Here is a 24,285-nt window from a genome sequence, read left to right as displayed (position 1 = left end):
TTTCCCCTGCGGATTGGCACCTGGACAATGGAACAGGTGCAAACCGCTGTGGAATACGCAGAAAGAATTGACATGCTGCGGATTAAAAACCGCAGCAAATTCACAGTATGTGCACTGCGGATTTGAAATCCCATTGGCTAACATTGTATTGCACAATGTCTGCGGAACTGCTGCGAATCCGCAGCGTGTGCACATACCCTTACAGCGTTTTTTTTCACCCACACAAAGCAATGAGTGTGAAAAAGCAGTAAAAATGCAACAAAAAACATTGCCATCAGTTTCTGCTGCTTTTTTAGTGAAAAAGGAAGTTGTGAAACCCATTTATTTTTGTTATTTTTCTCAAGTTAACCCTTTCTGACCTCTGACTGGATAGTACGTCAGCTTTCAGAGTCCCCTGCTTTGAGGTGGGCTCCGGCAGTGAGCCCACCTCAAAGCCGTGACATGTCAGCTGTTATAAACAGCTGACATGTGCCTGCAATAGGCGCACATTCGCTCTCGCCTATTAACTAGTTAAATCACGCTGTCAAACACTGACAGCGGGCATTTAACTACCGCTTCCGGCCGCCGGGCCGGAAGTGAGCACATCTCCGACCCCGTCACGGGGGTCGGCGACGCGTTGCCTTGACAACCAGAGGTCTCATAGAGACCTCTATGCTTGTTGCAGGCACATTGCTATAAGCGCCGCCCAGTGGTCGCGCTCATAGCAATGCCGTAAATCTGCTACATATGGGAGATCTGCCCACCGCCAATATGTAGCAGAGCCGATCAAGTATGGCATGCTTCTATCCTCCCATGGAGGCTATTGAAGCATGCCAAAAGTAAAAAAATAAAAGTGTTTAAAATTAAAAAAAAAAAATTAAAAAACCTAAAATTTTAAATCGCCCCCCTTTCACCCCAATCAAAATAAAACAATTGAAAAAAAATTCACACATATACATATTTGGTATTGCCGCATTCAGAATTGCCCGATCTATCAGTAAAAAAAAATGATTAACTCGATTGCTAAACGGCGTAGTGAGAAAAAAATTCAAAACACCAGAATTACGTTTTTTTGGTCGCCGCAACATAGCATTAAAATGCAATAACGGGCGATCAAAAGAACGTATTTGCACAAAAGTGGAATCATTAAAAACGTCCACTTGGCCCGCAAAAAATAAGCCCTTACTCGACCTCAGATCACAAAAAATGGAGACACTACGGGTCGCGGGAAAATTGCACATTTTTTTTTTTAAAGCAAACTTTGGAATTGTTTTTCACCACTTAGATAAAAGAGAACATAGACATGTTTGGTGTCTATGAACTCGTAATGACGTGGAGAATGATAATGGCAGGTCAGTTTTAACATTTAGTGAACCTAGCAAAAAAGCCAAGCAAAAACATATGTGGGATTGCACTTTTTTTTGCAATTTCACCGCACTTGGAATTTTTTTCCCGTTTTCGAGTACACTACATACTAAAACCAATGATGTCGTTCAAAAGTACAACTTGTCCCGCAAAAAATAAGCCCTCACATGGCCATAATGATGGAAAAATAAAAGTACAGTTTAATTAAATTAGTGATATGTGTAAAACTATGCATTGCCTGACCAATGTGTGAAATTGAACAATACCTGACCAACTCAATGGCTGACCAATGAGTGAAGTTTACAAATAACAGAAAACTGATGGCACATCAAGAACTAGTCTGAATAAATAGCTGCATACCGAAAAACAGCTTACTTATCAAAATGAGGAAATGGATGCACTCGATTGTGAAGTAAACAGTGCCTGACCTACAAAGTGCTCTGCCAATGTCTTAGGTAAACTATTCCAGACCCATTCAACTCCTCCGCTGTTGTTACATTTGTAATTATGTATTTTTTTCATTAACCTTTTTGTTCAGAATAATCGCTATTTTTTTCAGACCTAAAAATCTTTTTCCACTAAATAATTTGATCAATTTGCCACCGTCTTGCGTTGGTGGGCTAACACCTTGTATTATTCTTGCTTGTATGGGAGAAGCAAAGCTGAACTTTCGGATCCTGAAAAACATAGCAAGAAAAGCAGCAAAAAAGTCAGAAAAACTGGCTTTTTGTATGCAGCTTTTTTACTGCCAAGAGATCAGGAAAAAAAACACAGCAAAAAAGCAACGTGTGAACATAGCCTTAGGACTATCAGGTGAAGCTTTCTCCAAAGACTTAGGCTAGTTTCACACTAGCGTTTTGGAGCGCAGCGACGGCCTGCGCACGGCCGCCGCTAAGCCCCGCCCCCTGCCGCGCCCCACCGGTAGCTCCGCCCACCGGCGCATGACGCTGCATGTGCCCTGCGCCCCCTATCTTTATCACTGGGGGCGCAGGCCGTGCGCAGTATGCGTTTGGCGGCGCATGCGCCTTTTTGACGGTGCGCCTACACAACCAAACTGCAGCAGGCTGTGTTTGGCGCAGGTCGGCGCACCGTCAAAAGGACGCATGCGCCGCCAAACGCATACTGCGCACGGCCTGCGCCCCCTGTGATAAAGATAGGGGGCGCATGCAGCGTCAGTCGCCGGTGGGCGGAGCTACCGGCGGGGCGCGGCAGGTGGCGGGGCTTAGCGGCGGCCGTGCGCAGGCCGTCGCTGCGCTCCAAAACGCTAGTGTGACACTAGCCTTAGGCTGTGTACCCATGTAAGCGTTTTTTTTTCGCGTATTTTATGCGTTTTTACTGGCAAAAATGCTTAAACGCTTACAAGAAGCATCCCATTCATTTTAGTGAATTCCACACTTTTTGTGCATATTGCTGCATTTTTTTCCATGAAAAAAAACGCATCTCGATAAACGCAGCATGCTCATTCATTTCGCGGAAAAATCCGCATTTCTAACTATATTCTATGAGACTGGGGACGCTCCGGGAAAAAACGCATTAAAAACGCGTTTCCTGGGAAGGAGTCTGGTTTTTAGTCAGGAATTGGGGTACATAGCCTTACCATAGACATTTAGTCTCGAGACATTTACTCAATTTATATGAATTTTTGCTGCCGAATTGCAACAAATAGTTTCATGAATTTGATATTAATGAAGATTATTTTTCCAAAAACTCTAGGCTGGAACATGAGACTTTATTGGAGGAGAAGCGATCCCTCCAAGATGCATACGACAACTTAGAGGAGGTGATGAAATTTGAGACTGACCAACTGAAACAGGAGCTTTCTGATTGGAAACGAGAGAATGAAACGCTGAAAGCTGAACTTGGCGTAAGATCATTTGTTTTATATCCTGAGCTTGCATTTTTTTTATATCAACTTACATGATCCTTACGTTTTGCGATCAACTTAGAATATATGAAGAACTCTGCTATGTATGTTCTAGGAGCTGAAGTTATTCTCCAGTGCCTCTGACAATGCTATAAGGCAACCGGCTTTCTGCAAAAATGTTAAAAGCTGATTTATTGGTTTATGGTTCCTTTAGCTGTATTACCCCAGTAGAGGGACCACATGAAGCTACAGAAAACCTTACCCAACTAACCTGTCTGTGATGAAGACCAAACAAGCAAAAGATGTTGCCCCTTCAGATAATGCTCACCCTTTCCTGAGAATATTGTTCTGCATTTGTTTTAAGTACAGGAAGCATAGTTTTCTGTTAGCTTTTTAAAGGCGCTTTCCAGGCTTTAGTCAAAATTCTGCAGTCACCTTGTGATTTGTAGATTACCGAATCATTTTGGTGTGCAATGAGTACACTGTCAAAATCCCTTTATAATCCCATGGGAAAGTGTCTGAAAAGTCAAGCCCTTTTCTGGGACTGCCCTTCTCTACATTGCGGTTGTCTGACAAAAGGTAAGGTATTTTTTTTCTACAGACAGGAAAACACCATCCCGATTGGGTACAACTTGTCGTGGTGGGATTACGTTTATGCTTTTTTTATCTAAGTACCCCATGTTATTTACATTTACTATTATTATATACGGTACTTACTATATGATATATGCTCATTCTGTTTTTTTTCTTGGGTTTTGTCTATGCTAAAGTTGACAATTTGGGGTTGACTATCGGCGAGGAAACTTCTGACATATAAAAAGTAGTATGGCCCATATAAAATATTATGAATTGAATTGGCGCAAAATGTGAATCACTGTAAGCACTTTTTACATGGCATGAAACTCCTCATAGAAAAATATTTTTTTTATTTAACAGAATCTTCTGCAGCTTTTAGAAACTGAAAAGGAGCACAGACAAACTCTGAAATGTCAGCTAGAGGAGGATAAGGAGAACAAGTCAAAGTATGTGACACAGTAGAAATAGTCAAATATAATGTATCTGGATCTGCAGAAATATAATGTTAGATGACTATTTGTAGGGAGCTGGTGAAGGTTCTGGAGGAGAATGTGAATCTGAAGAAACAGTGTTCTGAGCTTCTGACAAAGTATGAACTGCAGGTAATGTATGAATCAGACAACTCTGAACATATCACATAATTCTTTTGAAAAAAAACTTTTAATGTAAACTGTTCAATTACAATAGATTAAATACAATATATCACTCATTTCAGGTTGTCAATCTCCAGACATTAGAATTTGGTTTAATCTCTTCCAAAGAAACCATCCATGAACTGGAGAAAAAATCTTCCTCAGATAAGGTATGTTATGCCAAAACTCCACCAGAAATATAGTTTTACTATGAAAACATTGAAAGAGCATTTACACTGTCAGATAATCTGCAACTGTTCATGATTACTTTGCCGTCTAAACAGGCTGCTAATCACCTAATAAAAGAGCAAAACACTCATTATAGAGATTAAATGATCTTTAAAGCAACACACAAGATCATTGTTCTCATATGTTCATTGTCCTGTGTAAAAAGGACTCGCACTGCCGAAAATGGTAACAATAAAAACGTCAACTTGTCGTGCAAAAAAGCTGTCGCGTGACTCTGTGGGCCGAAATATGGAAAAATTATAGCTGTCTAAATATGGCAAAGCAAAAAATAGTTTTTGCAATGAAAAGCGTCTTTTAGTGTGTGACAGCAGCCAGAAAAACCCAATGTATATCTGGTATTGCTGTAATCGCACCGACCCGAAGAATAAAGTCGCCTAATCAATAAATCCAATTCTTTACCTGCTGTTGATTTATTCATTCTGCTTCCCAAAGATTGCAGTATGGCTTGGCTCACATTTATCCTCCACTCTACGCTGATCGTTTACACCGGGGTTTCTGTGTAATTCTCTGAAATAAGTTATTCAGACTGAACCCCTGGCAGAAGATTCCCTACAATGAGGCAGATGGAAGCACTATGGACGCCATCGCCATAGCACCTGTGATCCCGCAGTGTTCGTCTATTTAGGCGAGCATAAAAGCATGGTCGTCCACAGTTTTGTGCACTTCTGAAAAGGACACCGCTGAACATAGGCCAGACAGAGTCCAGAGTAACTCTGCTGCTTCATTATAGTGAATTGATCCCTCTGGGGTTTCATCTGTCGCGTCACTCGGAGATTTAGATGGAAAGTAAGTGCTCGGTGTATAGCGCCGGATAAATGTGATCCTAAATGTTGTGTAAAATGTTTCCAAAAGCTTCGGTCCACAAATAAAGCAAGTCCCCACTCAGGTCCGTCATCTGTTAACAAAAATATAGGGGGCTCCCACTTTACTAGTAGTACAGAGGCTCTGGAAAAGCGATATGGCACCTCACCCCACCAAAAGAAATCCAGTGAATTCTGCGCTCCCATTTCCTAATGCCCCTATCCCTTCTGAGCCACAGTGTCCCTAAACCACATTTAGCGTCCACATGTTTGGCATTTCTGTAGCAATGAGACCCCACCTATTATACAGGTGCGTGTCTCCAGAAACACGAGCTGGGCATAAGTACAATGTATCGGCACTACAATAGCAGATTAGCAATTTTCACTCAGCAACATTCACTGCTGCTTGTTTCTGAAAAACATCCACGGAGTTAAAATCGTCACTACATCTGTAGGTAAATTCCCAAAGGATTCTGCTATTCGAGCACTTAGGGACTCTGTATATGGAATCCGCAAACTATTCTAGGAAAATCTGCAATCCAGGAGGCAAATAGCGCTCAGTCCCTCCCAAGTCTCGCCGTGTGGCTAAGCAGTACTGTACAGCCACATATTAGGTTTCTCTGTCGTCTCATTGGGGGACACAGGAACCGTGGGTGTGTGCTGCTGTCACTAGGAGGTTGATAATATGCATGAAAAAAATGTTAACTCCGCCTCCACAGTATACACCCCTCCGACCGGCTGTAGGACAATCAGTTTTGCTTAGTGTCAGCAGGAGGTGGACAGGGGTCTCTCGCAGACTCATGCCTACCTCAATGTGCGTCGTTCCTTTTCAGATAACCATGGAGGGATACAGAGTAGATCTGCTACATCTGTATTCCCACATCGGGATCATGAGTACAGCGTGTACTGCCACCCAGTATCCTCATGAATCCCACTGGCAGGACCCTAACCCCTAACACAGGACTCGTGTTCAGGTGGCAGCTCCTGGTCCTGACCTTCGTCTCCCATCAGTCGCCCACCAGAGCCTGATGATCGAGAGAGACGACCTGCAGAAAAGGTTTGGGACAGCAATCTTATCATGCAGATAAACCGACCCCTGTTACGGGGTGAACCGGAGGTAAGAGGCTGTTGCGTTGTATGATCTGCTCACCACCACTCTGGCTGTAATCAGCACTCGGGCTTACAGCCCATCGCTCTATACTTACTGTATGCGAAGAGCCAACACTTACTTTCAAGCACGCGGTGCAGCGCGGTTCCAGCCTCCTCCCGTGGCAGCGCTATGGCCCTGGGCTCCAGCTGGAGCCCAGCAAGGCCGACGCTAGATTCCGGCTTCTGGCAGGCTCCGCCCCCTGGCTTCCTCTTCATGTACCAGCGCCATCTTGGTGCTCCAGGAGGCCAGAGCAGGGCCCTGCCCACCGCTTCCAGGCGGAGATTTCATAAGGCTTCTAGGCAGCGGCAGGGCTGTTCACCTCGATCTCTCTCTCCCTCATCTGCCTTCGGATGGCAGCGACACAGGTCGTGGGTATGTGAGTACTGCACTACAGGTTGCTCCCTCACTCCACTTTCTACCCCCAAAGGTCAGCACCAGGTAAAACCTATCAGTATGCCCAAGGGAGAGCAGTCCCGCTCCTCCTCCTCATCTGCTTAAGTGACCCTGGCAAAGTATTTTGTATGTACCAAATGCAATGTCAGGCTTCCTTCAGGTCAGTCCTCGCCACTCTGCTCAGATTGCAGCAGACATACGGTGTCACCTACGCTAGAGAGCAGGTGCAGCCCCCCCGCTTTGCCTGTCAGCTCTCGCATTATCCCTGGAGCAGGAGGAAGCCACCCTGCCTGCCGCCCAGGGGCCATCCATCGCCACGGGAGACAGTGAGTGTCCAGGATGGGCCTCTTCCTTATCTAAGTCCGTGGCCGACCTTACCAAGGTATCACAGACCTTGATAACGGTGCTTGACAGATTGCCACTTCAGACTCCAGTGGAGGCAGGAGTAGCAAGGGAGCCTTCTAGAGGCCGTAAAAGGTTTAGACAGGACCACCAACCCAGGTCCCCTTCTCACTCCATCTCTCCGCCAGAATTCCTCTGGCCGTCTGCCTCCTCCCAGTCCTCATCCTCGGAATCGGGAGAGGCATTATCAGAGACACACTCAGAGGAGGGTTCTGAGTACGGGCCAGAACAGTCCCAGGTCAAGGATATGGTTCAGGGCCTCATTGCCGCAGTCAATGAGACCTTTAACATTGGGGACGCCACATCAAAACCTAATGATCTGGCTTTTTCATTTAAGCGTCATAAGTCCGCGTCTAGGGTCTTCGCCTCCCACAAGGATTTTGAGGAAGTGTTGGCCAGGGAAAGGGAAAACCCAATCAGGTCGTTTCAGAGAGGAAATCGTTTTGTGATTCTATACTCCTTCCCTCCAGATGTCACTGCTAACTGGACTGCCTCCCCTTCGGTGGATCCACCGGTGTCCAGACTCGCTACCAATACAGTCCTCCCACTCACCAGTGGGGCAGCCCTAAAGGATCACAATGATAGGAGGATAGCGTCCCTGGCAAAATCTGCCTTTGAGGCAGCAGCCGCTGCATTGTGTCCAGCCTTCGCCTCAGCCTGAGTAGCTAAGTCTGTAACAGAATGGGCCAAACAGCTTAGACAGGGCATATTGGCCGGGTCACCACCAGCGGAACTGGCGGAGTTCGCAGATCAGATCTCTCATGCCGGGAGGTATATGGTATCAGCAGCCCTGGATGCCGCGTCTTGCGCAGCTCAAGCATCCAGTAACGTGGTAGCCGTCCGGCGGACAGTCTGGCTAAAGGCTTGGCAGGCTGATTTGTCCTAAAAGGAATCACTGACCAATCTGCCGTTTCAGGGCACCCGGCTCTTTGGGTCATGGTTAGATCAAATCATTAAGGATGCAACGGGGGGTACAAGCTCCCTTCTCCCTCAGGCCAAGCCCCGTCGATACGTTTTCAAACGTAGGGCTCAGCCCTTTCGACATACCCCAGCAACAGGCACTTATACTCAGGGCCCACAGAGTTCGCAAGCACTGAGAGATAGGAGGAAGGTATCCTTTCGGGCCACCCCTTCATGACATTCCCGCAGTTTCAACGGCAGAGCTACCAGGTCAGGTCCGGGGAAGAGCCACTTCAGCCTGACGCCAGCAGGGAGTCCAACTCCCTTCCCAGTACCTCTCCCAGACTAGGAGACTGCCTTCTCCTCTTCAGAGATGTCTGGCAGAGTTCAGTAGAGGATATCTGGTAAAGGAGGTAGTGTCGACAGGATGCAAGATAGACTTGAACGTGCTTCCGCGAGATCGCTTCTTTCTATCGCAACCGCTAAAAGACGCTGCTATGGCTCTAGGTTTTTTTGCGGCGATCGACTCTCTCCTCAACGCAGGAGTAATCGTCCCCGTTCCCGAGCAGGAACGTTTTACCAGCTTTTACTCAAACCTGTTTGTGATACCAAAAAACATGGCTTAGTTCGTCCCATTCTAGACCTCAAAAGGCTAAACAGATGGGTCCGCTTACGTCATTTCAGGATGGAATCGATTCGGACGGTAATTACGTCTATGGAGGATCAGGAATTGCTATGTTCCATAGATATCCGTGACACTTACCTACACGTCCCCATTTTTCAGGGACATCAGAGGTTTCTGCGTTTTGCTGTCCAAAAGCAGCATTTCCAGTTTGTGGTCCTGCCATTTGGGCTGGCAACAGCCCCCAGAACTTTTACAAAGATTTTGGCAGCGATGGTAGCGGTATTAAGGGTCAGAGGCATAATATTGGTACCATATCTCGACGATATTCTCGTCAAAGCGCCCTACTTCGCTCAGGCCCAGGAAGATCTAGCAGTAGTTTTAAATACGCTGTCCCGGTTTGGTTGGATCATAAACTGAGAAATCCCACCTAACACCAACACAACGCCTAGAATTCTTAGGAATGGTAATCAACACACGCCGCTCGATGGTCTTTCTCCCAGAAAGAAAGTGGATTACCCTCCAGCAGGGAATTCTCTCTGTTGAAATTCCAGCTTCTATCCTTTCGCGCTGCCATGAGAGTCCTGGGAAGGATGGTGAAACAACGACAAAAAAAGCAGTCTATAGGAGCGCTAAAGGAGAGGCAGAAACCAGAAAAAGGGTAAAAAAAAAAACTCAGCTTTAATTCTTCCTCCAATACCCACAACGCGTTTCTACGGTCACAGCCGTCTTCCTCAGGTGGAAACTCTGGGAAGGATGGTGGCAGCTTCAGAGGCAATACCTTTTGCCCTGTTCCGTTCCAGGATACTGCAGAGGAACATCCTCCTTCAGTGCGACTGGTCCATCTCTTCGCTGGGTCGCCCCTTCCATTCAGACCAGAGAGTCCCTCAAGTGGTGGTTGACCTCCCCCTTGTTCATCTGGGATGGCCCTTCCCCCTGTCCACTGGCAGGTAGTAATTACAGATGCCAGTCTCCTGGGCTGGGGTGCGGTATTCCGCCACTTGACGGTCCAGGGACGATGGTCGAGGCAAGAATCCTCACTATCAATCAGCATTCTAGAACTGAGGGCGGTCTTTCTATCACTTCTACATTGGGAAAGATACCTCAACAACCAGCCAGTCCGGATTCAGACGTACAATGCCACGGCGGTGGCATACATCAATCACCAAGGGGGAACCAGAAGTCCCCGGGCAATGGCCGAGGTATCCAGAATCTTCAACTGGGCAGAAACCGCAATTCCAGCAAATTTGGCAGTTTACATTCCCGGCACAGACAACACGGCCGCCGACTTCCTCAGTCGGGAGGGGCTCACGGCAGGAGAATGGTCCTTACACCAGGACGTGTTCCGTCAGATATGCCAGCTATGGGGGACTCCAGACGTGGACCTCCTGGCATCGCAACAGAAGGGTCCAACAGTTTGTCTCAAGATACCGCGATCCTCTAGCAATAGGGGTCGACGCGCTGGTCATTCCCTGGACACAGTTCAGACTCCCTCACCTGTTCCCTTCCTCTCCTGCCCAGACTGCTAAAGAAAATCAAGGCGGAAGGGGAGTCGGTCATATTGATCGCCCCGTACTGGCCCAGGAGGGCCTTGTTCGTAGAAATTTTCAGTCTTGTCACAGGCACCCCCTCCCCGACAGGCCAGATCTCCTGGCTCAGGGGCCGTTTCACCACCCGAATTCTCGGCTGCTCAATTTGACGGCATGGCCGTTGAAACCACAATACTGAGAGCAGCGGGATTTTCGGACCGAGTCATTAATATAATGATCCAGGCTAGGATGCCATCCTCTTCCAGGGTCTATTATCGAGCCTGGAAGGCCTATTTTGGCTGGTGTGAGTCTAATCACATCACACCTATGCCCTGTTCCCTGCCATCCGTCTTAGCTTTTCTCCAGACAGGGCTAGATGGCGGTCTGGCCCTAAGTTCCTTGAAAGGCCAGGTATCTGCTCTCTCTATTCTTTTTCAAAGAAATTTGGCCTCCCGCTTACAGATTAAGACCTTTCTGCAAGGAGTGGCACATGCGACCCCTCCTTGCAAATCCCCTGTGGCTCCATGGGATCTTAACTTGGTCTTGGAAGCATTGACAAGTTCACCCTTCAAACTCCTCAGGGAAGCTCCCATGTCTTTGCTGTCCTGGAAGGTGGTATTTCTCGTAGCCATCACCTCTATTTGGCGGGTTTCAGAATTAGCGGCATTGTCCTGTCGCCCTCCATTCCTAATTATGCACCAGGACATGGTTGTTTTGCGGCCTCCTCCTAAATTTCTTCCCAAGGTGGTATCGGCCTTCCACCTGAATGAGGATACAATCCTTCCAGCATTTTGTCCCGCTCCAACCCATCTTCTGGAGCGTTCTTTGAATAAGCTAGACCCTTGTCGCCCTGACCAGGTCTATCTGGCCAAGACTGCTCCCTTCAGGAAGGCAGACTCGCTCTTTGTTATCCTCAATGGGGTGAGAAGAGGTTTGCAGGCCTCTACAGCAACAATTGCTCGCTGGATCAGAATGGCAATTCTGGAAGCCTACCAGGTGATGGACAGGGTGTCCCCTGCTGGGGTCAAGGCCCATTCAAACCGGGCAGTGGGCGCCTCCTGGGCGGTACACAACAGGGCATGAGCCATGCAGTTGTGCAAGGCAGCCACATGGTCGTCCGTGCATACCTTTTCAATGTTCTATAAGGTCCATACCTATGCTTCAGCGGACGCCAGTCTAGGCAGAAGAATCTTGCAGGCGGCAGTGGTGACTTCTCCGACCTGAAGGAAGTTTCTGTCTTTTCCCACCCCAGGGACTGCTTTTGGACATCCCATGGTTCCTGTGTCCCCCAATGAGACGAAAGAGAAAAAAGGATTTTGGTTGCTTACCGTAAAATCTGTTTCTCAGAGTCTTCATTGGGGGGCACAGTGCCCTCACATAATTTTGTTACTTGTCATGAATATGATGACTTGCATGATAATGTCTCCTCCTACTGCTTTTTCACTAACTGATTGTCCTACAGCCGGTCGGAGGGGTGTATACTGCGGAGGCGGAGATAACATTTTTTTCATGCATAGTGTCAACCTCCTAGTGACAGCAGCACACACCCACGGTTCCTGTGACCCCCAATGAAGACTGAGAAACAGATTTTACGGTAAGCAACCAAAATCCTGTTATTTCTACAATAAGCAGAAATTGTGGGACATTTTTGGTGCCATTTTTACCCATTTCTCAGTATGAAAATGTAAAATCTGGGGATAACACAGTCTTGGAGGTAAAAATGTAAATTATTTTTATCTTCACTGCCCAATGGTATAAAATTCTGTGACAGACCTGTGGTGTCAATATAATCACTGCACCCCTAGATGAGAGGCGAAGTTTGTAAAATGGGGGCACTTATGGGGAGTTCTGCTGTTCTGGCACCTCAGAGGCTCTACCAATGTGACATGGCGCCGTGAAACCAGTCCAGCAATATCTGAACTCCAATATGGGACTTCTTCCCTTCTGAGCTTTGCACTGTGCCTCAAAAGTAAAAGTTTTTGACCATATATAGGTTATCTGTGTACTCAGGAGAAATTGCACAACAAATTTTGAGGTCCATTTTCTCCTTTTTCCCTTGTGATAATGCAAACTTTGGGGCTAAAAAAACATTTTTGTGGTCAAAATTTTTTTTTTTTTAAATTTTTTCCATCTCAACGTTATAAACTTCTGTGAAGCACTTGGGGGTTCAAGGTGCTCACCTCACATCTAGATAGGTTCCCGAAGGGGTATAGTTTCCAAAATGGTGTCACTTGTGCGCCGGGTGGATTTGATTTAAATCTAACTGATTTAAATCACGATTTAAATCACGATTTAAATCACTAGTCAGTAAGGCTTGATTTAAATCAGTGATTTAAATCAAAGTTTCTACCTAAACTAGTTCTTGCTACTTTAACATGCAAGTAGATGAAGATTTTTAGAATCACTTTTTATATTACTTTTTTCTCCCCAGTTTAATGGGTTAAACATTCATATTTGGACACCACTGTTCTGTTGTACTTAGGAAGGAGAAAAATAATCCTGACCTTAATAACAATTTAAATAGATTTATTCAACTGAAACAATAACAACATTACAGCATAAGTTATTTGCTTAAACAAACATCCATGTTTGTTAACTAATTTGGCTAAACAAAATATATATATATTTTAAAAAAACTTAGGCTGTCAGCCCAGCCGACACATGAAAAACTTAAATACTACTGTCCCTGCTGTCCTCTGTAGCTCACTTGTCGTCATCTTCATCATCATCATCTTCTTCTTTGTTCCTATTCATAATCTGGAAAAGAAAAACAAGCTTTCCTGCTTTATTGGGTCCCAACCGATTTCTCAATTTAGAATGAATGAGTCCAAAGGAAGAGAATATTCTTTCAACGCCTGCAGAAGAAGCTACTGCTGTTAAAAGTGAAATCATTACTTGAACAGTCTCTAAATCCAAGCGCTTAAGTGACTTCCACCAGTTTACTGGTGTGACCTTCCTTAAAATATCTTCAGCAAACATATATTTCTTGAATGGTTCCCCCTTAGTTTATTATAGTTGGCATTAAAGATGGATGATTGCTGGATACCCATGTCATAGCTAACTCCTCTTCCTCAGCACTTAGGTTTTGACCCTGATATTGGATATTGACAATATTTGCCAAAAAATGAGCTGGAGTCAGTGCTTGTCCCATTCGTTTGTTTACTGCTTGTAATTTAATTCTGTCCATGTGTAGTTCTGTTTTTAAGTGTTCACTCAGTTCCTTCCAAATTTCAACAGCATCCGCAATAAAACAGCTATTTTTCTGTATTTTGTTTAAAGCTTGAGAGATGGGTTTCAGGAAGCTCAGCATATGTTCAACATTTCTCTTAAGCCCAATGTTGAGGATTTTGGCCGTGACAGTGCCATCTACTTTATCTCGATTTTCTTCACAAAGTGTCATCAGAATAGGCCAGTTTTTGATATACTGCTCAAAACAGTCCACCACAGAGTTCCATCTAACATCTTGTGGGAGCGTTAGCTTGGTTCCACCCATCCTTTTCAGAGCTGCTGCAGCAAAATGATTATTACGGAAGTATTTAGCAATTTCAACAACATTAGCCTTTATTTCTGGAACACTTAAGTCTTTAGCTAAGAGGTGCAGCAAATGAGCACTGCAACCATATGTTATTAGCAGCTTTGTATTCCCTCCCTGCTCTTCTAAATCTCTTCTCATCTTGGATACGTTTGCAGCATTGTCAGTGACCAAACTGTGTACTAGACATTTGAATTTTTGTTCACATGTCGTTATAGCTTTTACTGCCACTTCTTGTAAGTATTCTGCTGTGTGTGCATTTCCTGACGTATCAGTTTGTGCAAGGAAGACTTTACCTTCTTCTGTTGTTATACAAGCACATACAATACGGTAGGATCATTGTGGACATTACTCCACCCATCAATACTTAGGTTAACAATTTTACCCTCCAGAGCTGTGGCACATTGCTCCATTTCTCTGTCATACACTTGATCCAGCAGTTTCCCTGCAACATCAGCTCTGCTGGGTGGACTATATCCTGGTCTCAGTGACTGAACCATATTAATGAAATGTGGGTTCTCAGTCAGACGGAAAGAAGAGTTCGTTGCATAAATAAACTGGGCAATTTTTTCATCAATCAACTCTTTTTCTAATCTGCTAGTTCTTATCACAAACCTATCTATGGTGGTTCCAGGAGGTAAAGGTTTTTTCTTCCTTTTGGGTGATGGTGATATGTGGCTGTGGGTGTCTGATGATGATGCTGCTGCTGCTAATGAAGCACTATCCTGGATGGATAACTCTGAAACTGTAGAACAGGATGATGGTGATCTTGGAGGTGGATAGTTTCCAAAATCCATGAATTCCCCTAAACAAAAAAAGTCAATGCTGTTATTTTATTGTTTATACAATTTCTGCTTATTGTACACAACACATCACTGCCCCTGCCCCAAAAGGAATATTTGTTTTTCTTCATAACTGTACCAAATGACAGTAACATGCAGTAATAATAAGAAATATAATTTTTCTCACGCATGACAGTTCAGTCTTTAGAAATAGGATTCAATAAAAATGTTTACCAACCTGAAGATCCTGCCTGTTCAGAAGTGTTTCTTTGGTCATCTTCATCACCGCACTTCTCATGATGTTGCCTCTTTCGCGCCACCAGGCCTTGCATCTCTTTGTTGCATCGTTTGCATTTTGCACGCATGCCTGCCTTACCGATAGGCGAAGGAGCTTCATTAAAATATTCCCAAACTGGGTCTCTTTTACGGCCTGCTGCCATTATAAGGAAAGAATGTAATAAACCTCAGATCGTACACACAAACAGATCCAGACTTGTCTGTCTGTGGCTATGCTGCAGTATTGTGCTCAAAGTTTCACTTTCATTTTCTTGTCTGCTTGCCCTTCCTCCTCCTCACACTTAGATTCACATTCTTCTTGTGTTGTGCAGATCTATTCCACTCCAAACAATCAGAAACATATTGTCTAACTTCTTGGACTTGGCACTGAAGGGGTTGATTCTGTATTCATAGGTTTGTAGAACAATAGGATTAAGGTCTTTTTCTCAACTCTGTTCATGTTGTAACATTTTTGCCGTGAAGAAGAGGCTGGGACCTCTGTGGAGTCAAATTCAGTTTTGAGAACTGCGTAAGTAAAGCGAGCGTCTGTGATAATATAGGAGAGAAACTGCCCACTAATCCTACAGAAACCTCTGGAAGAGCATGGCATTGTGAATGTTACACATATACAGTCTTTATTCTACTGAGTTAAACAACTCAGCTTTATCTCATGATGGAAGAACCTTTGGATGGTAAAATATTTTCCTCAAAAAGCAGTTTATTGAAAAAAATCCGATTTAAATAAAAAAAATCCGATTTTTTTTTTTTTTTATTTTTTTAAAAACATTGATTTTTATCCACCCTGCTTCTGCGGGGTTTCCACTGTTTCGGCACATCAGCGGCTCTCCAAACGCGACATGGCGTCCACTAATTATTGCAGCAGACTTTCCATTCAAAAAGTCACATTTTTGCCAGCTCTTGCATTGCCTGTATGGGCTTGGTGGTGTATCAAAGTCCCTCCTTCATAAATTAACAGGATGTATCTCACACACCACATGCCCAGATAAGGTAGTAAAATGTTAAAATTATATTTACTGTGAAATTGGTTTTTCACTGTTTAAAGCAATGAGAAAGTGCAAAAACCATATATGTGAACATATCCAAAAGGGGTGGAAGAGGCTTTTTTTCTATCTTTTTATTTTTTGTTATATGCAAGTCATTATACAGGAAAGAATGTTTCCTAACATTTGTTTCTTGGAAAATCCATATTTGTTTTGGGTTTTTCTGTTTGTTTGTTTTTGCCAGTCCGTAAAAGTTGCACATTACTCCAACAACATTGTTTCCAGAAGCGACCTGGGAGTCAGATGTGTGTCCAGGCATTTTCCCTGTCCTGTTCCCATTTTATTTGAACACTTTTTCCATCCATTTCAAATATTAATGCCCCTCAGACCTCCTGGGAAGGTCCAACAGAAAAATGCTTGATTTTACCATTGACTTCCATTATACTTATTACTCGGGATGATCCACTGGAGCAGTACGACAAGCTCAATACGAATGACAAGCACCCGTGCATTTTTGTGCTCACTCATCACTACTTAACAACATCACTTGTCAACTGTGTCTCATTATCAACCACTTGAGACTCTATTTGACATAGCACACCATCTTCTTCTAACCATGGCTGCACAAATATTTGGCCATCAGTATGCAGGTTTTCCTCATGTCCCTCTTGAAATGTCTAGAGCAAGAGGCCGAAATTAATAAATGTAAATGTCAACACTCCTCGGGAGTGTCAGAGTGTGGGATCACATGTCTCCTGGGACTTGCCATGGTGGGAAGAAGGAGGATCAGGTTGATGATTAGGTAGTCCAGACTCTTGGCTAGTGAGACTAATCTATTAATATGGGCATAAAGGTTATAGTCTGCTGAAAAAAGTCCTACCTGTGTGTCTCATATCAGCCGTGTTTTTGCTGATAAATCATCTTTTATCACTTTATATAAGTGCCCTCTTCCAGGCTCTGGGGCGGATGGTGCCTGGAGATAACTCTACCCCCAGAGCTTATTTTACACGAAGGAAGCGTTTCCAGTGTGAGACAAGTAACCAACACAGAACAGGAGAAATGAACTTTGTCTTCTTGCAAACACATTTTGTGCTGCTTTCTCAGCTCTGCTTTATTGCAACAATATTGCAGCCCTGTCTGCCTGTGAGCTGGAAACTGAGAGGAAACTGCAAGATGTTGGTTATCAGGGGAGCAGAGATCAGCCATTACACACCACACTGGCAACTCCCCCTTATATTTAAAATCGTCTCTGGAGGCAGAGTTATCTCCAAACACCATCCGCCCTGGAGCCTGGAAGATATCACTTAGATCAGGGGTCTCAAACACGCGGGCCGCATGCGGCCCCTGAGGCAGGCATCTGCGGCCCACGGTGCACCACATGTCTCACTCCCTGATGCAGGGGGAAGGCATGCATTCAGGAGCGGCGATGGCATTGGCTGTTCTGTGTGCACACACTGCACCGGACCTGTGATGAGGTCACAGGAGGGGGAGGAGTCAGGGGTCACATGATCAGGGGCTTCAGTATGTGCAGGATGGATGCTGCTGTCTGTGTGCTGGTTGTTATGGTACTGGATGAAGGTAAGCTTATGTGTGGGGTCAGGAGTGGTTTACAGTGTGGATGGAGCAGATCCCTGTGTGTTTGAGGTGTATGGATCAGAGCCCTGTGTGTACAAAGTGTATGGAGCGGAGCCCTGTGTGTACGAGGTGTATGGAGCAGAGCCTGTGTGTACAAGGTGTATGGATTGGAGCCCTGTGTGTAAAGGTGTATGGAGCGGAGCCCTGTGTGTACGAGGTGTATGGAGCAGAGCCTGTGTGTACGAGGTGTATGGAGCAGAGCCTGTGTGTACAAGGTGTATGGAGCGGAGCCCTGTGTGTACGAGGTGTATGGAGCGGAGCCCTGTGTGTATGAGGTGTATGGAGAAGAGCCTGTGTGTACAAGGTGTATGGAGCGGAGCCCTGTTTGTAAAGGTGTATGGAGCGGAGCCCTGTGTGTACGAGGTGTACGGAGCCCTGTGTGTGAGGTGTACGGAGCGGAGCCGCGCGTGTACAGGGTGTATTAAGTTTGAAAGGAATGCGGCCCCCAGCTCAAATTTTTTTTTTATGTGTGGCCCATTTACTCTGCCAAGTTTGAGACCCCTGACTTAGATAAACTGATAAAAGATAATTTCTCAGCAACAAAACAGCTGATATGAGATACACAAGTAGGATTTTTTTCAGCAGTCTATAACCTGTATGCCCATAATAGTTTAGATAGGTCAAATGTGGTGAGAGATTCCCTTTAAAGAGTGTTGTCCCCCCCCCCCCCTGCAAAGTTCAACAGGAATCTAGGTGTTGTGTACTAAAAAAAATATTTAAGTGTGAGGGATGGCTGCTGGCCCTCCAAATTTTGTTCTTGAAGCATGGGTCGAGAAGGGTGAATAATCAGTAATGAGTGTTGTCCAAACTGTATATAACACGTGGGACACAAGAAAAGCAGCATTACATAATGTAAGCCATGTTTGCCAGAGTATGACAGTCAAGACTTCCCTGACCCAAAAGGAGGACACTAAATCTCCCCCTCACTCTCCTTCTAACATTTCAGTATTCTTGCTGGCCGTAGATTTTAAAAAATTTAGCAAAAAGCCTGTGAGGCAGATAATTTACAATAATTGTAACACTGTCAACTGATCTGCTCGAAAATTATTCCTGCAGTCATACAGACTTGGCCATCTAAAATTTAGGAGTGCATTTATGATTTCTCCTCGGAGTTTGGGTCGAGATAGGTGAGCAACCAGTAATGTGTGTTGTCCAAAATGTTTATAGCACGTAGATCGGGGGAAACTGTGGTACATAAAATTAGTCATGTCTGCCGGGGTCCCAGCAGTCTAGACTTCCCTGTCCCCACAAGGAGTTGGACTCTCCATCTCCTCCTCCTGACATTTCAGTATTGTTGCTTGCCAGAATTTTTTATAAATTTAACAAAAAGCCTGAGAGGCAGATCATTTATAGTGATGGCTATACTGTGAACCTGTGATCTTCCAGAAAATGATTTCTGGTGGATTTACAGCTTTTGTAACAAAAAAGGCCCTCCAAAATGTACGGTAGAGGCCTCCAAAAATTCTGGTTGATGGCTGCCTGATGGCCCTCCCAAATTTATGGGCCAGCCGACGCTCAGTGGGGGCGTCATAGTGGAATTTTAGGGTGCCAATTTCCACAGTCAGGCAGGGAGAAATCGGGATCGTGTTTAGGCAACTCTTTGCCTATACATAAACACAAATTCAGACTAACATAATTAATAGCCGAACGAAGAGAACCAGTAAATGGAGTTAAAAATCAATCTTCATTAAATCCTTAAAATCAAAGTGGAATAAAATACAAATACAGTATTACAAAAACAGAGTGCCCAAACGGTGGGACACTATGCTGTATAAGAGTAAAAGCTGTAATGAGGGATGCTAGAAAGGTAGGGCTAAAGTAGCTGTATAAAAATAAATCAAGGTCTAGTGACCCCCCCCCCCCCCACCCCATCTAAAGATGCCCTAGTCTACCGACCACAACAAGATCAAAGACACCAGTAATAGAACATCTCAGATGTATAAAATTAAAAGTACATAAGGTAGCCTGGTGGTAATGTAGGTAACTGAGATTAGCATACCCTAATGGATCTTGATCAGTGGCCAAGGACGCTATCCAGACGCTATCATGCTACTTTTCCAAAGTTTTATTCAAAACAAAACAAGACAATAACATCGAGTCATTAATTGACGCAACAGACGTTAGATCATACAAAATCAAGTACAAGCGCAAACGTAGCGATCGAAGTAATGGATAAAGTACAATAAACGGTATGTCACAAATCAAGTTGAGGGACCACTTTGTTAAATAAAAATCCTACCAAACTCATACTAACGGGAGAGGCAAGACATGGTCCCATACAGACCATTTCTTGAAGAATTTGTTGAAGTGATCATTATGAAGAGCGAATTGTAGCTCATGTGATCTATGTTGATTGATCAGTTTAATTATGTCATTAGAACTAGGTAAAATATTGGATTTCCAATGGTATGCTATGGTGTTCTTCGTGACGAGACATATATGATTGAAAATAGGTCTCAGTGAACTATTTCATCCAAATTTAATGAAAGCAGGGCAATGCAGGGAGCAAGGTTGAAAGGCTTTCCAATTATTTTGTTGATTATAGATGAAGAGATTTGAGACCATAACAATTTAGTCATTGGGCATCCCCAAAAGACATGCAGAATATCCCCTTTTTGGCCGCATCCTCTCCAACAAAGTGGGGAGTTTGAGGAACCTATGTGAGCCAGTCTGTTGGGACTGTAATACTATCTGGAGATAGTTTTATAGTGGGTCTTCTGTAGTGGACTATCATGCTACTAAACAGATGAATAAGTTAAGTGTGGTAAGTGAACTCATTACCAGAGTAGATGAATAGAGCACAGCTGTACAGACAGATCCAGTCTCCTTCCCCACCCCGACGTTCGGTTCGCCTTCTGCTTCTGCCACTTTTTTAAGGATTTAATAAAGATTGTTTTTTTTGCTTCATTTCCTGGTTCTCTTCATTTGTCTATTAATTATGTTATACCGAATTTGTGTTTTATGTATTGATTTGAAGTGCCAGTCATTTATTATATGGACATCTTTGTATAAACTCTTTGCCTATTTATGGTTCTTTGCTTATATCTCCCTTCCTTTGCCCATCCATGTGTATAAGGATGCAGTCTTAAAAGAAACTTGGCATCCTTGTCCACATGTTGGCCATTAGGAGGATATTCACAGTAACTGCGTTGGTCAGGGCACGGGTATTGTTATGAGACACGTGGTGGTGTAAGTTGGGGATGGAACACCACAAAAAATAGTGGCTGTTGTGGACCGAGTACCGAAGGACTAACACTGCCATGAGGTTCAGAAACCCAAAGTGTCCACAAGCATAAACTGCCAGTACGTATTTAGGGTATGTTCACACTGGGCGTTTTTGCTGCTTTTTTTCTGCAGCAAAACCTGATTTCTTGGCAAGAAAGAAGCTGCGCCAAAAACACAGGTTTAGGTGTGTTTTTGGTGCGTGTTATGGGCTAATTTGTGTCAACTTTTCTATGCTAATGTCCATGACTTTTCTGCAGGAAAAAAAGCTGCAAATATTGCAAATAATGATACCTGCGTTTTTGCAGCATTTTTTCAACACTCATTCAAGCCAGTGGGTGAAAAACGCTGAAAGAAGTGACATGCTGTATGTTCAAAAAAAGGCAGCAAAGCACAAAATCCTGATGACAAAAAAAACAATGTGTGCATGAGATTTCTGAAATCTCATAGGCTTTGCTGGTACTATAAAAAGCAGATGAAAGTTAGCATAAAAAACGCCCAGTGTGAACATACCCTTAATCCCATATGACGTACTATCCCGTCCATGTGCCCTGGAACTTAATTCCCAGGGACGGGATAGTGCGTCATAGCGATCAGCGGCGCCCACGTGGTGAGCGCCGCTGATCGCAGCCGGGTGTCAGCTGATTATCACAGCTGACACCCAGCACAATGTGTCAGGGGCGGTCATGGACCGCCCCCGACACGTTAACCCCTTGCACACCACGATCAAACACGATCGCGGTGTACCGGGGGTTAAAGGGAAGCATCGGCAGGGAGGGGGCTCCCTCCGTGCTTCCCTGAGCCCCCACGGCAGCGCAATGTGCAGCGCTGCTGCGGGGGGGCTCCTTCCCTGCAGGCCCCCGAATCCAAGATGGCGGACGGGGGCCTGCAGGGAGCCGGCTTCCTCAGTGCCTGCAAAGCGCAGGCACGAGGAAGCTTGCTGCACTGCCTGTGACAGATCGCTGATCTGTCACAGGACAGTGATGTCCCCCCTGGGACAATGTAATAAAGTTAAAAAAAAAAAGTGTTAAAATAATTTTTTAAAAATCGCCAAATAAATTAGGAAAAAAAAAATATTCCCCCAATAAATTCATTTTTTGGAAATAAAAAAAAAAACAATAAAAGTACACATATTTGGTATCGCCGCGTCCGTAACGACCTGCCCTATAAAGCTGTCCCATTAGTTAACCCCTTTAGCGAACCCCTTAAAAAATAAAAAACGAAGCAAAAAATGATTTATCATACTGCCGAACAAAAAGTGCAATAACGCGCGATCAAAAAGACGCATATAAATATCCATGGTACCGCTGAAAACGTCATTTTGTCCCGCAAAAAACGAGCCACCATACAGCATCATCAGCGAAAAAATTAAAAAGTTATAGCTCGCAGAATAAAGCGATGCAAAAATAATTATTTTTTATATAAAATAGTTTTCATTGCATAAAACCGACAAAACATAAAAAAAACTACCTATATGAGGTATCGCTGTAACCGTACTGACCCGAAGAATTAAAGGGCTTTATCAATTTTATCGCACGCGGAACGGTGTAAACGCACCCCCCCAAAAGAAATTCATGAAACGCTGGTTTTTGTTCATTCTGCGACCCAAAAATCGGAATAAAAAGCGATCAAAAAATGTCACGTGCCCGAAAATGGTACCAATAAAAACGTCAACTCGTCCCTTAAAAAATAAGACCTCAAATGACTCGGTGGGTAAAAATACGGAAAAATTATAGCTCTCAATATGTGGTGATGCAAAAACTATTTTTACAATAAAAAAGCGTCTTTTAGTGTATGACAGCTGCCAAACATAAAAACCCGCCATAAATAGTAAATCAAACCCCCCGTTATGACCCCCTTAGTTAGGGTTAGGGGTGTGTTGAGGTTAGGGTTGGAGTTAGAATTGGGGGTTTCCACTGTTTGGGCACATCAGGTGCTCTCCAAATGCAACATGGCGTCTGATCTCAATTCCAGCCAATTCTGAGTTGAAAAAGTCAAATGGTGGTCCTTCCCTTCCAAGCTCTGCCATGTGCCCAAACAGTGTTTTACCCCCACATATGGGGTATCGGCTTACTCAGGACATTACAAAACAACTTTTGGGGTCCAATTTCTCCTGTTACCCTTAGGAAAATAAAAAATTGGGGGCAAAAATATCATTCTTGTGGAAAAAAATGATTTTTTTATTTTCACGCCCGGGTGTTATAAACTTCTGTGAAGCACTGGAGGGGTCAAAGTGCTCACCACACATCTAGATAAGTTCCTTAGGGGGTCTAGTTTCCAAAATGGGGTCATTTGTGGGGAGTTTCCACTGTTTAGGTACATTAGGGGCTCTCCAAAGGCAACATGACACCCGCAGACCAATTCCATCAAAGTCTGCATTCCAAAACGTCACTACTTCCCTTCCGAGACCCGACGTGTGCACATACAGTAGTTTTCTCCCACATATGGGGTGTCAGCGTACTCGGGACAAGTTGGACAACAACTTTTGGGGTCCAATTTCTCTTGTTACCCTTGGGAAAATAAAAAAAAAATGGGGACTAAAAGATCATGTTTGTGGAAAAAATACGATTTTTTTATTTTCACGCACGGTCGTTATAAACTTCTGTGAAGCACTGGGGGGTTCAAAGTGCTCACCACACAACTAGATAAGTTCCTTAGGGGGTCTAGTTTCCAAAATGGGGTCACTTCTGCGGGGTTTCCACTGTTTAGGTACATCAGGGGCTCTCCAATCGCGACATGGTGTCCGATCTCAATTCCAGCCAAAAACGTCAAATGGCGCTGCTTCCCTTCCGAGCTCTGCCATGCGCCCAAATAGTGGTTTACCCCCACATGTGGAGTATCAGCGTACTCAGGACAAATTGCACAATAACTTTTAGGGTCCTGTTACCCTTGGGAAAATTAAAATTGGGGGTAAAAAGATCATTTTTGTGGAAAAAAATATGATTTTGTAATTGTACCGCTGTACGTTATAAACTTCTGTGAAGCCCTTGTGGGTTCAAAGTTCTCACCACATATCTAGATAAGTTCCTTGGGGGGTCTAGTTTCCAAAATGGGGTCACTTGTGGGGGGTTTCCACTGTTTAGGTACATCAGGGGCTCTCCAAACGTGACATGGCATCCGATCTGAATTCCAGCCAATTTTGCATTGAAAAAGTCAAACGGCACTCCTTCCCTTCTGAGCTCAGCCATGCGCCGAAACAGTCGTTCCCCCCCACATATCAGGTATCAGCGTACTCAGGACAAATTACCCTTGGTAAAATAAAAATTGAACCTGAAGTGTTTTTTTGTGAAAAATTTAAATGTTCATTTTTTTTTTTTTAAATATTCAAAAAATTCCTGTGACGCACCTGAAGAGTTAATAAACTTCTTGAATGTGG

The 24,285-nt window shown here is 44.3% G+C and overlaps 1 protein-coding gene across 1 annotated transcript in view; it reads left to right on the top strand.

The window, feature by feature from the left end:
• KIF15 (kinesin family member 15) overlaps nt 1–24,285 on the top strand; it is a 183,337-nt gene that overhangs the window by 116,166 nt on the left and 42,886 nt on the right. The window contains exons 21-24 of the mRNA XM_073550085.1: nt 3,058–3,208; nt 4,145–4,230; nt 4,308–4,386; nt 4,500–4,586. Of these exons, the coding sequence (XP_073406186.1) occupies nt 3,058–3,208; nt 4,145–4,230; nt 4,308–4,386; nt 4,500–4,586 (403 nt within the window). The remainder of the gene's footprint in view (nt 1–3,057; nt 3,209–4,144; nt 4,231–4,307; nt 4,387–4,499; nt 4,587–24,285) is intronic.

This window comes from Dendrobates tinctorius, unplaced genomic scaffold (genome assembly GCF_039654945.1).
Source record: "Dendrobates tinctorius isolate UK_male_01 unplaced genomic scaffold, ASM3965494v1 ptg000162l, whole genome shotgun sequence".
Taxonomy (NCBI): Eukaryota; Metazoa; Chordata; class Amphibia; order Anura; family Dendrobatidae; genus Dendrobates; species Dendrobates tinctorius.
The sequence above is the reverse complement of the archived record's forward strand: the minus strand, read 5'-3'. Positions and strand labels throughout refer to the sequence as shown.